General features: G+C 39.2%; 1 protein-coding gene across 1 annotated transcript in view; it reads right to left on the reverse strand.

The window, feature by feature from the left end:
- Positions 1–161: 161 nt before the first annotated feature.
- The window catches only part of LOC308384288 (uncharacterized protein), a 33631-nt gene continuing 17370 nt past the window's right edge, over positions 162–16422 (reverse strand). The window contains exons 9-10 of the mRNA XM_080862779.1: positions 10187–10279; positions 162–7678 (exon numbers count right to left, since the gene is read on the reverse strand). Of these exons, the coding sequence (XP_080718905.1) occupies positions 7235–7678; positions 10187–10279 (537 nt within the window). The 3' untranslated portion in view covers positions 162–7234. The remainder of the gene's footprint in view (positions 7679–10186; positions 10280–16422) is intronic.

Below are 16422 nucleotides of genomic sequence, written 5' to 3' on the forward strand. Positions count from 1 at the left end.
CGAGACAAAAATATAAATCTCGTGATTCGCTCTGGGTTGAAAATTCATTTAATTGGAATTATTCATTCATTACAGAAAAAAAGAGGAGCTTTACAAAAGTATGTGCCATTATGCCAAAAGGTCTCAAAGGTAATACAAATAAGCACTGATGTATCCTTCAAGCAAACCAGGCTTGTTTATGGCAGTACACTGAAGTATTGTTAGAGTCAATGACTACATGTGAGACCTGAAAGACCTGATTTGTTTTTCAAATTAAAGCAAGATGTTCATCAGAAAAGAAAAAACAGAGGAAAGCAATCGGACCAGAATTCCTGGTATCATTCAAACAGGTACAATCATGTCTCCTTGAATCGTTCTGTCTCACTTCCTGTGACCTAGACTCACAATATTAACACAGATTTCTATGTTTCAGTGTTTTTTCTTCACAAAATTAGTCAGAACTCAGCACAACCTGCATATTTCTCACATTTTTACTCCAAAAATGCAGGCTAAAAACGTTAACCTGCTTAAAGACTGTTTTGCATCAGACATTAGAGGCTTGCCATTCAATTACTTTCTCCGTTTAACCCCACTGCTCAGCATAAAGAGAGACACTTCACTTTCAAATCAGCTGATAAAAAACAGTCACCTTCTAGCTTTTAGTGTAAAGTCCACGGAGACAAAAGATCACGGGGCGATCAAACTGAAAGAGAAAGTGAAACGATCCCAGCACGCTAAAAAAAAAACAACTTCAAACACAGTCCTAAATAAAACATTAGAGATGTGTTTTTGCAGAAAAAGCTACGGTAATATCGACAATGACAATACTTCTGATGGGCTAAAACAACAAGGAGGATCCAGTTAAGCTTCAAGAACCACCCTGACTACCTGATCCTTTTAAGCCAAGGAGATAAACACACAGGTAGACTTAATAAACAGACCGGGCATGATGAAAGGTGCACCCAGTGTCAGTGTAATATCCAGTCACATAAACTAAACATCTGTAATACAAATTTTAATGCCACTTAGAGTCAGATCATGCATTTCAGATTTGAAATAGACATCAACTTGACAATTAAGAATTTCAGTCTATGCACATTCAGCTGTGTGTTAAAGGAGAACACCAGATCAAAGGCAATCTCATTTTAATGCATGCCATTTTATTTTTGTCAAAAACAAAAATGAAAAAGTTAAATATGATAAAAACACATTTCAAGACTAAATCAAATAAAGGCAAAATTCTTCAATATTTCACACGTTTATCATTTATTTCATACTGGGTGTTAATAAATGCAACAAACATCCACTTCTGAAGGAAAATCAATTTTATGAACATATGGCAGAAAAGTACATGTGAAAAAGCACTGATATTCATCCTCAACTCACACTCGCAGCTGAATCCCTGCAGTGAAAGGTGACTTTTTTTGTAAGGTTAAGGAGGATCATGGGAAACAACAGCCACGAGTTCACAGTGAACTCTGGTGGCCGGCTGTACAGAAAAGTGCAGTTCACATTATTATTATCAATATTAGGTCACGTCTGCTGTCCCACAAGCAATCTACTGGTCGGCATGCTGCAGTTACACTAACTCTTAGGTATACTCGGACAGCGGGTATAGGCTATAATATCAGAGTAAGGAGAAATACTAAGCACAGATAGACTAGTTTTTTGGTGCTCAATGTGATGCTATAAAAAGCCCAGACAATGAAAGTCATTCATTCAAAGGAGGTGAGTTTTTAAGCATATCCACTTCTCTCCTCTGAGATCAAGTACATTTATTTCAAAGTAAAGACATTTATTATATGATTTTTTTTCATACGTACATTTATTAACCTTTTCTTACATGAAAAACATCCGCAGGTGCTGGGAGGCTCGCGATAGGTCAGAAGTTTGACTACAAAACAGATTTCAAGCAGAAAATGGTACACCGCATTTCTGAATAATTCACAATGCTGCTCAGAGCCAAAGTGCTGCCGAACCGGGATCAGTTTGTCCAAAAGATTACCGGCAACATTAGCGTGGTAAAATATTGCACTCAGAGTGACGGAGTGATAAGTGCTTTCCAATTAGTTTCTCCAATTATCCGTCATGAATCAGAGATGAGACTAAATTCAATCACAAAAGCCACTGATTTGAACTGGAGTGAATTAAATTTAATTGATGTGAGAGTCAGAAGCTGCAGTGAACAGTAGTGTGGATATTTCGTGCGAGAGCGTATTTCTGTTATGATCAGAGGTATTAGCGCACTGCCACACTGCAGACATCATTTCGTGTTTTTTTTTATTACATTCTTTGGATTTACAGAGAATAGTAGATTAACAGGAGAGCGAATCTACCAGAACTGAAAGAACATTTTATTAAATCTCCCCCTACCCACACACGGATCAACACTTCTGTTCTGAGAGGCTTTGTGAATAGCAGCTCAGATGTGTAATGAAAGAGAAAACATCAGACTGAGGATGAATGACAGCAAGTGAAATCCTTTCATAAAGCCTATGTCAGCCGTGATTGCCTGAACCTAAAGTTTTATTATTCCAGCAGGCACAGGCTGCGATCCAAAGGAGGGCGGTGTCCTTTCACCCTGCCAAGCACAAAGTGCCCTCCAAAAGAGGCTTTACGATGCATGTTCGATCTGAAACCTTTCATCTTTATGAAGTAAAACGCATTTGAGAAAGTATGCTGCTCTCAAAATTGAAGTACACAAAATAAAACGTCAACCAGGATCTGAAATATCTGCACGTAAATGTTAAATCTTCCTGATGAATGCATCTCAGATATTCTGATGTGATAACTTCATAACAGCTCAGACCGAACAGTAAGCATAGCAGGCAGATATTTGTCTTGAGCAGTATCTGGGGCTCCACAAAGGACTCCATATATCTGCTGAATATCTTGGCAGCCTGTGCAGCAGATATACCCCGCTGTGGTTAAATGGAGCTTTTTTAAAAAATTCGACTTAGCATATAGCAACATTTTGAATAATATGCTAATTATGTTTCTTGTGCCACAGTAAAACTGCAACACGTCTGGCAGCACGACAAGAACAGCATCCTAGTTAAGATGCATCGTTTCCATCTAGCTGCTAGCTTTGCAGATGCCAGATAAATGGCTTAAGCTGTCTCTAAGGAAGGTTAGCCTGTAAATTAACAGGCTGAATTATCTGAATCTTGGTGGTTACGTGCAGCATGATCACAAGAGGAACGTGTATCTGATGCTTTAAAGTTGATAAGCCCTGGCCTTGGTACAGGATGCACTTCATGTTACCTTATCACAAACCTTCAGACACTCTGTAACTTAGAAAAAAATCCCAACTCTGCTACTAGTTAATAATTATATAAAACATGCAAGCAAACGATGCATCAGAAATCATTCACAATTTTATGTCTCTCTCTCTCCATATATATGAATATAGTGAATTGTGTATATATAGTGAATATATATGCTACGTCTAAGTGTCTGGTATCCTTTTTCCCTATCGTGCACTTAAAATATACCACAATGCTCTACTAAATAGTGTAAGTACAACTACTACAAAAGATGCCATCGCACGCTGTGCTGAAAGGTAAAATGTTCTGTTTATGACACTGAGAAAATCAGCATTAATACCCAAAATACTGCCAGTTTATTAAGCTGATGCTGTTATGTTTTAACTCTGTGACAGCAGCAGAGAGTCACCTGACTGATATTAGAAGGTTTGATCACAGACAGCTGTCTACACAGAACTTCCTTTACAGGCATCAGCTTATAACGAATGAGTGAATGATTTCAGGCACGACCAGAATCACCTGGGACTTTCCTGGAGTTACAAATTTGGGCAAGAAACCAAAGAAGCGTGCGCGTATTTATGAGAAACAGATGCGTTTCTTTACATATCATCAATTTATTATCCTGTAACTATATCCTACTGGCCTGCATTTGGTTGGATTTCTGGAACTTTATGTGAATCCGACATTCCTGCCCCGGTCTCGGAGGCAGTGCGAGGTTAAATCAACAGCGCTCTTGATGCTTTGCACCCCAGAGGCGGCAGAGTCTCTGCTGACATCAGCTTTGATGAAAGGACTTCACAGATCACGACCGAGGCCCAAACACACAAACATGGCATGAGCTACGAGTCTTCCCAGCTAAAGGCATAGTTTTCTGCTTACTGTCGATGTGTGGTTAAAGGATAAATGCAGCTTTTTAATAGTATAAAATCTTGCATAAGCCTTGCAGTAAGAAATATGTTAGTATTTTCACACTATACACATGCAGATCACATATCTGTATATTTACAACTGTGAAAAAAGGATACCTAAGTGAACATGATCATGTTAGGATGTGCTACGCCTGATTCCTCTTTCCTGTGGGTGATAGTAATGTGTAAGTGCTATAATACTAATATTGCTTTAGAATTAATTGAAACTCCACTGACCATCAATTTGCTCACCTAACAAGAGTTTTGGAAGCCCCTCAGTTTACACATGAGCAAAAGCACATCCATAGAAAACAGCCATATAAAATCATTCAGTCACATTAATGTAGGGCACACAAGTCATTGTAAACACATGACACTGAAATACGCAACTCAAACTAAGTTTTCCTGAATAAGAAGGGAACGAGCTAATAAAAAGTCTATGTGTTTGCTAATCACCTTACTGTATTTACAATAGCTGCTTCTTATCTTTTACCCTTTTTAAATACAGTATGGACCCTTTTTAACATTTAAAAAGGGATTACTTGTTAAATTTTGTGCTTTTCTTTGCCAGGCATCGATTATCTGCACCTGTCTGACCGCTATTAGTCACCCTGGGAGGTTTGGATCGTAAATCTCTCTTTTCCAGTTGACATTGATTCGGTTACAGCATGAGGTAGCCGTACTGCTAACAGCTGTCAATGGCAGCCATAATAGTGATATCGAAATGTGGACTCGATGATGAAGATAAGCGTGGTTCGGGTGTGATTCAGAGGGTGGAGCGTGTGCCTGATGTTTCCGTGACACAACCCTGGTGGTATCACGGACTGTCAGGCCCTGCGGAGGACAGGACATGCCTGGACGCCGTTTCGTCAGCGCCGTGAGATGCCTCGTACTGCGGTGTAAATCAGCTTCCAGTGACCTGGATTAGCCCACGAGCTCCTTTCAGAAGCAGTTGTTAGGATGGAGAGAGCTTAATCTAATTGACTCTGTTCATGCTTCTTTTAAAAAACTTTTTATCTGCCGTCACTTATTCCATTTCTCACCTGTAGCGTCTGTGTGTGTTCTCCCACAAAATGTTTTGATTGCTCTTAAGTGACCGCTAATTTACCAAACCTCCTCATGTGAAAAGAAGCCCCTTCAAAAGAAGAAGAAAAAGCTGATTTTATTCAAGGATGTAATTTAAAAGAGATTTGACTACATCTCCAGCCCATTCTGTGGCCTCTTTTTAAAATCACACTTTTTAAGCTCAAATCTGCAGCACGATTTCACAATTCGAATGCCCTTGAATGGATGAAAGGTGGCCGTGCAGCACTTAAACTTAAATATTGCTCTTACTTCAGTGATTGAACAGATTTTTTTAGCGATGCCTTTGTAACATTGTAACATTGTAACAGCTAAGTCAACAACACTGGACTATCATATAGTGAATTATGTGATAAGTTGGGATTCATAAAGCACAAGCAACAAGTTTAACTCTTAATTTGTGATTTGTATCTTCTCCTCTTTTTAATTTCCTGTTTTTAATTGGTTGAATTGACTCATTCCTCCATACGAAGCACTGAGTGTCTAATAATGTTGTTTCGGTTTACACGAACCACCCCCTCCACACACACACACATTTCCACTTCTCACGACTTATTCAGTCTCCTTCTGTTGAGGCTGCGGGCTGCATCGTTATCGCAGACTGATCCAAACTGTGCCTTTCCACTCACTTCATTTTGGCAAACAACCGGGCTACAATAATTGGAGCACCGTGAGATGGATTGGGGCTGAGATGAAAATAGGGGGCTTTAAATCATGCAAGTCATTTATCTGTTCGCCGAATAGAACACTGTTCCATCTCTGTCGTCTCTTTTATCACCGCTCCTCACTCGACGGTGTCCGTGAATTGGTCCGTCTGCAAAGAGACCGAGAATCCAATTACGTTCTCAGGAGCCGTTCCAAAAGCCCCAGACGTGTTGAACGCTAGTCTCTGGATTTTATTTTCCTCTGACAGGGCTTGTGACAACTCCCTTGGGTGGGTAAAACAGATGAGGACAGTTTCTGCAGTTAGTTGTTTTTCCCCTCTTTTTTTTAGCTTTTATCATTAGTGCGAGTGAGATGAAGTGGACGTTTAGGCGGTTTTCTCCAGATGATGCCTTGAATTTGGCAGATTTGACACACTGGATATAAGAGAAAGGGAAACAGCCATCTAGTAGTAGGGTACTCAATCTAATCTAGCTTGTTTCACTTTGCAGGTTTTTGAGAAATAATACCTCGAGTAGATTTTTCTCTGGGTAAATGACTGCTGAAACAAGCACTTTTGTCAGAGATGTGGAGGCGCTCTCTGACATGCTTGTACTGTTAATAATAGAGAGGCTGCGTGTGGGTGGGCTGAAATGCAATCATCACTGTGTTTGTCTGATGCAGTGAGAGCAGACAAAAGTGCTGTCAGAGGCAACGCATTGAGATTCGCCATTGGAAAGGGAGACGCTCTCTGCTGTTATTGTCGTTAGTAGGCTTGGTCCTAGAAAATAATGTCTGATTCCTTGACGCGCGCTGGCTCTACCTGTCAAACTGTCACACTGCTGTCGCCTTTTTTTGACCAGTTTTCACAGGAATCATAATCATTTGATCCCCTTCAGCCGTTTCCCTAAAAGTGATGAATGTTTTTTACCCTTTTCGTGTCATCACAGCTTCTTTTGTGAGCCTATGCTTCTTTAGCAGGCATGCAGTCTACTCTAATGTCAGCAATGTCCTGTAGATCTGAACTATGATAGCTACTCTAATGTTTAATTTAAATGCATGCATTTTCCAGATGCACGGAGCTGCTTTTGATACAGCTCGGGGGGTTCTATTTTTACCTTTCATTTTTCAGAGCTTTAAATTTTGCATTGTGCGTTTTGAGCATCTGCTGCTTTAGTTATTTTCTTCTAGGCTAGGCTAGACATCTGGATCCAAGCTTTAACGTTTGTCTGTGATGTTGCTTCAAATGCAGTGACGAAGGACTTGATGGTGTGAGATATGATAAGTTCCTGCCAGACGACTGTGGATATGTTGGGAGAGGTGAGCTTAAAAAAAAATACACCCTGGTACTCCCTCTCAGGTGCTCTGGGCCGTTTCCTCCTTCTGCTCACCTTCTCCACTCTCAGCCCCTCCCTCCGACTTGGCCGTATCTGACTCAGCAGTGCCTCTGGAGGCGGTTCCCGGCGATGCAGCACCACGGAGGCTTCCATCAGGGGTCGCAGCTGCGAGCGAGTGAGGATTAGAGATGGGGCTCAAGGCAGAGTCAGGGGTTTGGCTAGCGCTGAGGTCGCCATCAGGGACCACAGTGGCCTCCAAGCCCTCGGAGTGCGATCCTTCAGAGATGGCTGGAGGGGAAGCGGCATTCAGCAGGGGCTTGTGGGAAGCGTAGGTCATCGCAGCATCTGTGTCGCTGTCCAGTGGGAGGCCAGAGCTGGTGAACTCGACTCCGGAGTCACTCATCTCCAAAAAGTTATCTGAGTTGAGAGTGTGGTAGCAGCCTGGTTTGGACACCTCGAGGCCCTGCATAAAAAGAGGCAGAAGAAGATGAAAGGCAAGATAAATATACAATTCAGAAGAGTTAGGATGCAAAGTAAGATGAAAGGAAAGATAAAGGAGGAAAAGAAGAGTAAAAGAGGAGAAAGTAGGACCCAACAAAAGATGAAAGTAAGACAAAGTAAAGTTGAAAAAAACAACAACTAGAAAGTAGAGAGGCGATAAAGCAAAAGAAAGCCAGGTAGAAGGGTAAAGAGGAAAATATTATACAGGGACAGAGGGCTGAGATGAAAAGACAAAAGAAGCAGGAGTCGAAGCGAGTACAAAACAGATACCCCCAACAGGGCGTAGGAGACGAAGGAAGGAGGTGATATAGGATCGAAGAACGGAAGAAAAACAAGTGGTTAAAATTTAGGTCAGAGGAAAAAAGTGAATAATTTATGTACATTTCTCCAACCGTATTTATAGACTTACCTCACCATCTCCTGCAGCCATCCCTACTCTTATGTTACATGGACACAAACAAAGAGGTGCAGCAAAATGATAAAGAAAACACCCGAATAGATCAAATCAGAGTTATACTAAATGTTTGGCCTGTAAGATGTGGGCTACACCTGCTTTCAGTGTTAAATGTAGAAATCACATTTTCATTGTTGTTGTTCCTGAGATTCAAAGCTCTCTGTTGTCACATGCATGTTGATGTAAGACAACAAAACTCAATTTAACATTAACTGTAAGACATGTTTGTAACAATAGACTAAATTTAATTTAAATTTTATCCAGATGCTGCTGCGTTGATTTTTGAAACAACAAATTTAGAAAAGAACTGTAGTTTTATTGTGATATTCCACGTTGGAGAGCAAGAATTCCTGCGGGAGCTTGAATCAACCGTTTTAAAGGACTCCCTGAACCTTGACCACTTCACTTTCTTTACTCCTTTATTGCAGTTATAAACTTGTTCCACTGCCGAGTGCAGCGTGTAAGGTCGATTGCATTTTAATTACTCTTGGCACTGAGGTGACATTTTATAGCAGGTAGTTTCTGAGCAATCTCAAACACAAAGATGGGCAATGATGTTTCTGTCTTTAAATCTTTTTTAATCTTTTTTTAATTAATATATTACTTTGAGCGCAAACTTTTCCAAAAGTACACCAGGTGTTGGACATTATTAAGCTTCAGATTGTTCTCATAATCAAGATCAAGACTTCAGTCTCAGACGATATTGCTCTAATCGTTCTTGTATCTACAGCTCTTATCACTAACAATTATGTAACCTATACAAGCTGATGGTGAAACTCTTCTTCTGTTGACCTATTAGCCTGATTTTCACGCCAGGACCAAACAACATCGCACAAAGATAAGAAGCTGGAGCCCAAAAATGCTTATTCATCTGGCTACACACCAGTATTCTTATTATCCTTTATTAGCTGAACAAAAATGCATCTAGTTTTAGGTTTACACTAGTCAAAAAAGCAACATGAGTTTTATATCATGAATATTTGAATATGTTCTCCGTCTTTGTTTTAATCCATTTCTCAGCATATAATTTTAAACCTTTACATAACACAAACTTGAGTAGTTGTTGGTTCCTGTTGATTTTAGTCAATGGCAGGGCCGTAATTTGTTTACCGAGTACAAATACGCTCACTTCAACTCCTTAGAAAAGGTTCAGTTTACTACATTATTATGCCAGTGGTCTCAAAAATACAAATAATCAGTGTGTGCACAACACTGTGATCAGTGTCATCATGCTGCAAATGACAAAGCTGCTCCAGGCCAGTTTATTTGCATGCCAGATGCCGGCGTGCAGGTCTGAACTGTTGCTGCAGCCTTACATGACCCTGAGAGCACCACGTCTGAACTTGGTGAAAATGTGACGAGACAAAGATCAGCTGCTCCAACCTGTACCTCTCTGCCAGCCATACAGCTGCATCCCAGGAAAATCTGGAAACACTGTCAGAGCAGAAAAGGCCCGAGATACTCAGGGTCGATGTAATCATCACTGGCAGCCACAACCAATGACCACTGCACAGCTGCAGGCTATACCCAGGAATGCAGAGCAATTCCTTAGCAGCTAATCCTTACACTTGTGCACTGCACAGATGGCTGACTGCTTGCTTCACATCCACAGACCATCATGTTAAATGTCTCATATATATATTTTTTATAGTGTTGGTCTATAAAATCTAATATAGCTCAAACTTTGAATACGAAAGTTAAAAAGTTAACACGCCACAAAGTTCTCCAGCTGGTCGTGGGGATTGTACAGTTTTATGAGCACGTAAGAACCATGAGAGTGAATAAAGCTCAGCTGTGCAACAAACTTGCCCATTGAAAGCCAAGATGTGAATCATCTTTCTCTTCATCTGTCTTTCAGATTATGTGTTACTATGTTGATGCATGGTTATTAAAACATCTATGAATTTGCAGCTAAAAAACCAAGTTTGAAGCTGTGATCTTTTAATTTCTGCTATGTTTTATTTATCATTTTAACATGTTTTTGCATTTTAATGGCTTTTTGTTTCCACCACTGACCTTGATGGTGACCTCTGTGCTCTCCATGGGTTTATCACACATCGACTGTGTCAGCGATTCCTCGGTGAACCTGCTGTAAGCCTCACGAACCACCTGCAGACACACACACAGAAAGACACATACAAACATGCAGGATGCATGTAAAAATCGACCCTCAACAGCAGCTGTTTACACATCGTTTCATCATACATGTTTTACGTTACTACAGGACAATGACACACATACACAGGCTACATTTAACTGCACAGAAAGCTCCTAAACAGATTAAAAAGGATCCTTGTGTGACATGACAGAGAGCACTTCTTTGTCTTCATGTCAGGGATGGAGGTTGAGAGGAAACAGAGCCCAGGGGGGAGTTACAATATTTCACAAGTGCCTATTCACTTCAACTGCAGGGAAGACAGCATGGGGGCAGATTGAAGATACAGTAGATGGACTCAAGGTGCACTCTGAAAGTTTTAAAAAGGACAAGAAAGAGCCAGATGGATGTGCTAAAAAAGAAGGTAAAGCAAGAAAAATCGGGATGAGTGGAGATGTGTACAAGAAAAGTGTGAAGGCGTAAACAGGAGAGGTCTGTGCATTTTAAATAAACTGTCCATTAGTCAGCACAGTGGAGGGATAAGGACACAGACAGGGAACGGTGTGGATTACAGTCGGCATTAAGCAAACGACTGACTTTGTGCTTAGAGAGAGAATCCTGCTGAGGAGGCTGTGCAGATAAAAAAGATTAACTTCAAGATCCTTTATTAATTAAATAAAATCAAACTTGATTAAAACTTGGTTGGCATCCACTTCAAGGTAGTCTTTCTGGTAAAGCTGGTACTCTTTTGCTTATTTTTTCAGCTCCCACAGGAACACCTGTTCTGATCACTTCAACTTGTGGTTTTATAGTGTGCACCGTATCTCTTCTAATAAAATCTGGGAGACGGATGCAAAGCTGCAAAAAGCCAAATCTGCCAAGAGCAATGGGCGGGCTAAACATGGAGGACTAAACATTTCCACCTTTTTATTGCGCTGTGTGTCAGCAATGACGTGACGTGGCACAGTGTGACTCGAGGAATTCATGGTTCATCGAAACAGTTTAGAAATGTATGAGAACATGACCTTCAAGAGTATAAAGAAATTTTATTGCTTTAAAAGTTACTGTTATGGTTGGACTCGCAGAACTTTTTTATCATGCATGGAAATTTACTGTTGTTTGTTCTGTGGTGTTTGAAGGGTAAAGGGGAAAAGATAACGGAATGTATGGATAATAAGAGGTATGCGCTCGGAGTTTTCTTAGATCTAAAGAAGGCATTTGATACTGTTAATCATGAAATTCTATTAAAAAAAACTGGAAAAGTACGGGTTTAGGGGAGTGGTTTTGGAATGGTTAAAAAGCTATGTAGGGAATAGGCAACAATATGTACAAATAAATGAATATAAATCTAATTTGATGGATATAGCTTGTGGAGTACCTCAAGGTTCAGTACTGGGTCCAAAAATGTTTATTATGTACTTAAATGATATCTGCAGAGTATCGGAGATTTTAAAGTTTGTAATATTTGCAGATGACACAAATATACTGTGTGCAGGTGGGGAATTGCCACAGGTTTTGGAAATGATCACACAGGAATTAACGATATTAAAGAAGTGGTTTGATATAAATAAATTATCATTGAATCTCGATAAAACCAAATTTATGTTGTTTGGAAACCAAAAGAAAAACATCGAAGTAGAAATATGTGTTGACAATGTATATTTAGAAAGAGTAAATGAAATAAAATTTCTTGGGGTGATCATTGACCACAAGCTCTGTTGGAAGCCACACATTACTTATGTTCGGGGGAAATTGGCACGGGGCATTGCCGTCCTGGGAAAAGCAAAGCATATGTTGGATCAGAAAGCACTGCACATTTTATACTGTGCTTTACTACTGCCATATATGAGCTACTGTGTAGAGGTCTGGGGAAACACATACAAAAGTAACACACAAACAATAACTATAATACAGAAAAGGGCCATTAGATTAATAAATAATGTAGGGTACAGGGACCATACAAATGCACTCTTTGTCAAAATGCAAGCTATTAAATTCCAAGACTTGGTGAAGCTTAAAACAGCGCAAATAATGTATAAAGTCAGAAATAAATTGCTTCCCAAAGAAATCTGTAAATTGTTCATAGAAAGAGAAGGTGGGTATAACTTAAGAGGGAAATGGAATTTAAAAATACAAAGTGCTAGAACAACTTTAAGAACTATGTCAATCTCAATTTCAGGAGTTAAATTATGGAACAGTCTAACAGAAGAAATAAAAGACAGTCAAAACATAAAACAGTTTAAAGTAAAATATAAAAACCTAATTTTAAATAAGTATAAGAATGAAGAAAACGGGGTTAACCCAGGATGGTAATGTTGCTGGTAATGGTGTTGCGGTTCTTTTTTGGTTGTTTTTTTGTTTTGTTTTGGTTTGTTGTTTTTCCATAACTTGTGTATCTGCAAATATACACATTCTGTATTTTTCATATGAAAGAAACTATACTGTGGTGGGGCTTGCTAATTTCTTGTTTTTGATTTATGTATGTTATGTTTTGTTTTACTTCATATGTTTATATGTTTCATATGTTGTTTGTTTAATTTAAGACAAAAAAAAAAATTAAATGAATGAGAGGTAAAACTTGAGGGGGTAGGGACAAATAAGTAAATACTTCAGCCTACTCCTTTTCAAACAAATAATGGAATGATATTTTGTAATGATTGTGAAGGCACATGTTTGAAATGTTTGAAATAAAAATGAACTGAACTGAACTGAACTAAATGATTGAAGGAGCACACTGCTTGTCTCCAGTTTACAAAATTTAAAAAAAAAAATTCCTTTAAAATATCCGCTAAACATAAAAAGGATGAAAACTTTGACTTTTTTTTTAACTTTTTTTGAATAAATGCAGCTGATATGTTAGCAAGAAGTTCCATATCTGATGTCTTTTTACCAGCGAGGGAAGCAAAGAAGTAGTACAAATAGAGGGGGAGGAGGGGGCTGGAAAGATAAACATGGTATTTGACAGACAGCAAGCAGGAGTAAGATAAACGTCAGTAAATGTGACAGAAGAGACTTAAAGTGGAAGAAATAATCAGCAGATAGTGAAGATGTAGAGAGGAGAGCAGGACGGTGAGATGGATGTAATAAAATGCAAAGGATGAGACAAGCGGTCAGGTGAGGTGATGAGTCAGGCGTGATTGATCTGAGCTTCATGTCGGTCTCTTGGGTTAAGTCTCGAAAGGTTGCTGACATCCTCTCACGCACGTCTGAGATCTAACAGCTACAAGAAAATCCATAACAGCGAGGCCGCCTGCTGTCATCTCAACCTCGGCTGTCAACACGCAAACACACATCAAGCTCACACACAACACCACAGCTTTAACACACATTAGAGATTAACACAAATGTACAGTACATCACTGGTGATCACAAACAAAACGTTAGGACTCACAAACATACACTCAGAAAAAGTAACCGCACAGAGACAAATACAGTGAGGGCTGGAAGGCTCTGCTGCTTTAACATTTCTCCCACAATCATCAGTAATCATGAAAAATTGAAATAATCACAGGTCAGGATGTGTTTTATTGGTAAATATTTGTTAGAAAAGGTGCAGGGAAATAAATGCAGGACGGCCAGGAGAGCACATCAGGGGAGAGGGGCTGAGATAAAGACTAAAGGGAGGGCACGACTATATAAGTACAGAGATAAGATACAGGTGAAGATAAATAGAAAATAAAAAACTAACGCTAAAACTTTGAAATAATATTCTAAACTTGAATGAACGAGGCAGAGGGAAACCCAGAAGGCTTGAAGACACAGACAAAACTGAGGGAAAGGAAAGAGCAGGGAAATACCGATAACATCATCAAGTCATAAACCACAAACACAACAACACAATCACAAAAATCAAAAACGTCAAACACAAGGAAAGCAAAGAAATCCAAACTCAAAAGCAACTCAAATTTTTAACGTCCTGATTAAAACTGAAGCAACAGCAGCTGATATTTATTTAACAGTAGTGAGCTGTAACAGTGACTGTAGTGTAAATGTAGTTAAAATAAACAGAGCGAGAAGAATCACCCTTTGATGGAAACTTAATTAAGGCTAAATTAAGGATGTTTTTTTATTTTGAAAAGCATCCATGACGCGGTATTTTTAGCCATCTTTGGTGAGCAACTTCAGAGCTTTTGTCCAAGCAGCTGACAGATTTTTTTAATTAACACTTTAAGAAGTGATATTGCTCAATAGCGCCTTAAATCTGTAAAGTCTCAAATGACTTTTTGCAGCTTTAACTGTGAACAGCGTCGAAACTATTTCTTGTTTTTTGAATTGGAGGGAAACGAGTTTCCCCAATTTGGATGAAAAAAGTGTCCAACATATTCTAGTTGAAATTACATATTGCTTCATAAAGAGAGTGAGTTTTTGTAATATGTAGCATATTTTTAGAAAACCTATGTTCTTGTAATGCATAACTTTACTGTTTTAAGCCTAAATTGAGACTTGAAACAGTTTTACATGAGAACATTTCTTGGAAGGATTGTTAGATGTTAGATAATAAATCATAATTGAATGTTCCACATAATTTGTTTCTTGGAAAATGGAGGGTTCAGGCCAGCAGCCTGCTATTTATCTGTTAAAACCAGGGGAGAGTTAATCCCTTTAGGAGCTTGGCTTCGAGGCATAGCCTGAACTTATAAAGAGGAGTAAGACTGTAGAAAGACCGAGAATCACAGCTGTGGTTTTTTGTGTGAAATCCTGTTACAATCACATTTCCTGTGCATGTAAAATATGTGATAAAGGAAAAGTCTTGACCTGATTCACGCTTGTAAGATTTCTTTCTTTCTTTCTAAGGAGGAATTCCCCCGACAGGATCCAGAACACAGCATTTAACCATTTTTAAACTTGTTATACATAAATAAATGAGCAGAATGTTACACAATAAAACAATGTTTTTTAATAAGACTTTAAATCAGATCACTTTACAAACCTGATAGATTACCCAATAAGCACACAAACACATGCTTAACTTGATTTACCTGTGACCTGGAAAATTACAGACTTTTTCACTGTATTGCAGTTTTGTGTCTCTTTGAAAACACTTTCTAATTTACAGCTTGTCACATCCTGATACAGGAATCCATTTTTTATTGAACTTTTAACCAGGGCAAATATGATTGTTGAGATTTTTCCGATGCACAGGGAATTATAAGAAAAAAACTGCATCAGGAGAGAGGCAGGAGACAGCACCAAGGCAGGGTCTCCAGAAGGAGTTGAGGGGATAGAAAGAACTCTTTCATTTAACCTTTTCTGTCACTTTTTGGTTTGATTTATGTGTTAGAGCTACTGGGTTACCTTTATGAGCAGCCTCCATTTTCACTACGTAAAAATATAAATATTGGGCGATCGTGGTTCAAGAGTTGGGAGTTCGCCTTTTAATCGGAAGGTTGCCGGTTCGAGCCCCGGCTTGGACATTGTGTCCTTTGGCAAGACGCTTCACCCGTTGCCTACTGGTGGTGGTCAGAGGGCCCGGTGGCGCCAGTGTCCGCCAGCCTCGCCTCTGTCAGTGCGCCTCAGGGCAGCTGTGGCTACAATGTAGCTTGCGATCAACAGTGTGTGAATGGGTGGATGACTGGATGTGTAAAGCGCTTTGGGGTCCTTGGGGACTAGTAAGGTGCTATACAAATACAGGCCATTTACCATAAAGTTTAAAAAAAAAACTTCTGTGACAGCTGGGATCAGCTCCAGCCGCCCACAGACCAGAGCAGTTAAGAAAATGTATGTATAAGACCGAGCTCTATTAGTAAGAAGTGTTATGGATTATTTAATATTTTATAATGAAAAACAAAAGTCAAAGCCAAATTATAACAACAGTTTAATGTGAAAATAAGAAACTTACTTGTGAATAATGTACGGTAAGCAACTGGAAGAATAACGACCGGGCATCAAGTGATAGACTAATTTTTCATGACTGGTGTCATTAAGGAGTAAATGTAAAAGCAGCAAATAAATGGGGGGTGTCTCACATCATGTCACATTTTAATTTATTACTTTGCATCACTCGAGAAAAATGAACACATAACACTGAATGCAGATAAACACGCACACATTAAAAGGAAACAACTGACACACACACACACACTTTCTGGGCTGTTTGGCTGCACAGGTAAAATTCTCTACACAACAACAAACAAACAAAATACACATACAATGCACA

Source organism: Rhamphochromis sp. 'chilingali', assembly GCF_963969265.1.
Source record: "Rhamphochromis sp. 'chilingali' genome assembly, chromosome: 17".
Taxonomy (NCBI): domain Eukaryota; kingdom Metazoa; phylum Chordata; class Actinopteri; order Cichliformes; family Cichlidae; genus Rhamphochromis; species Rhamphochromis sp. 'chilingali'.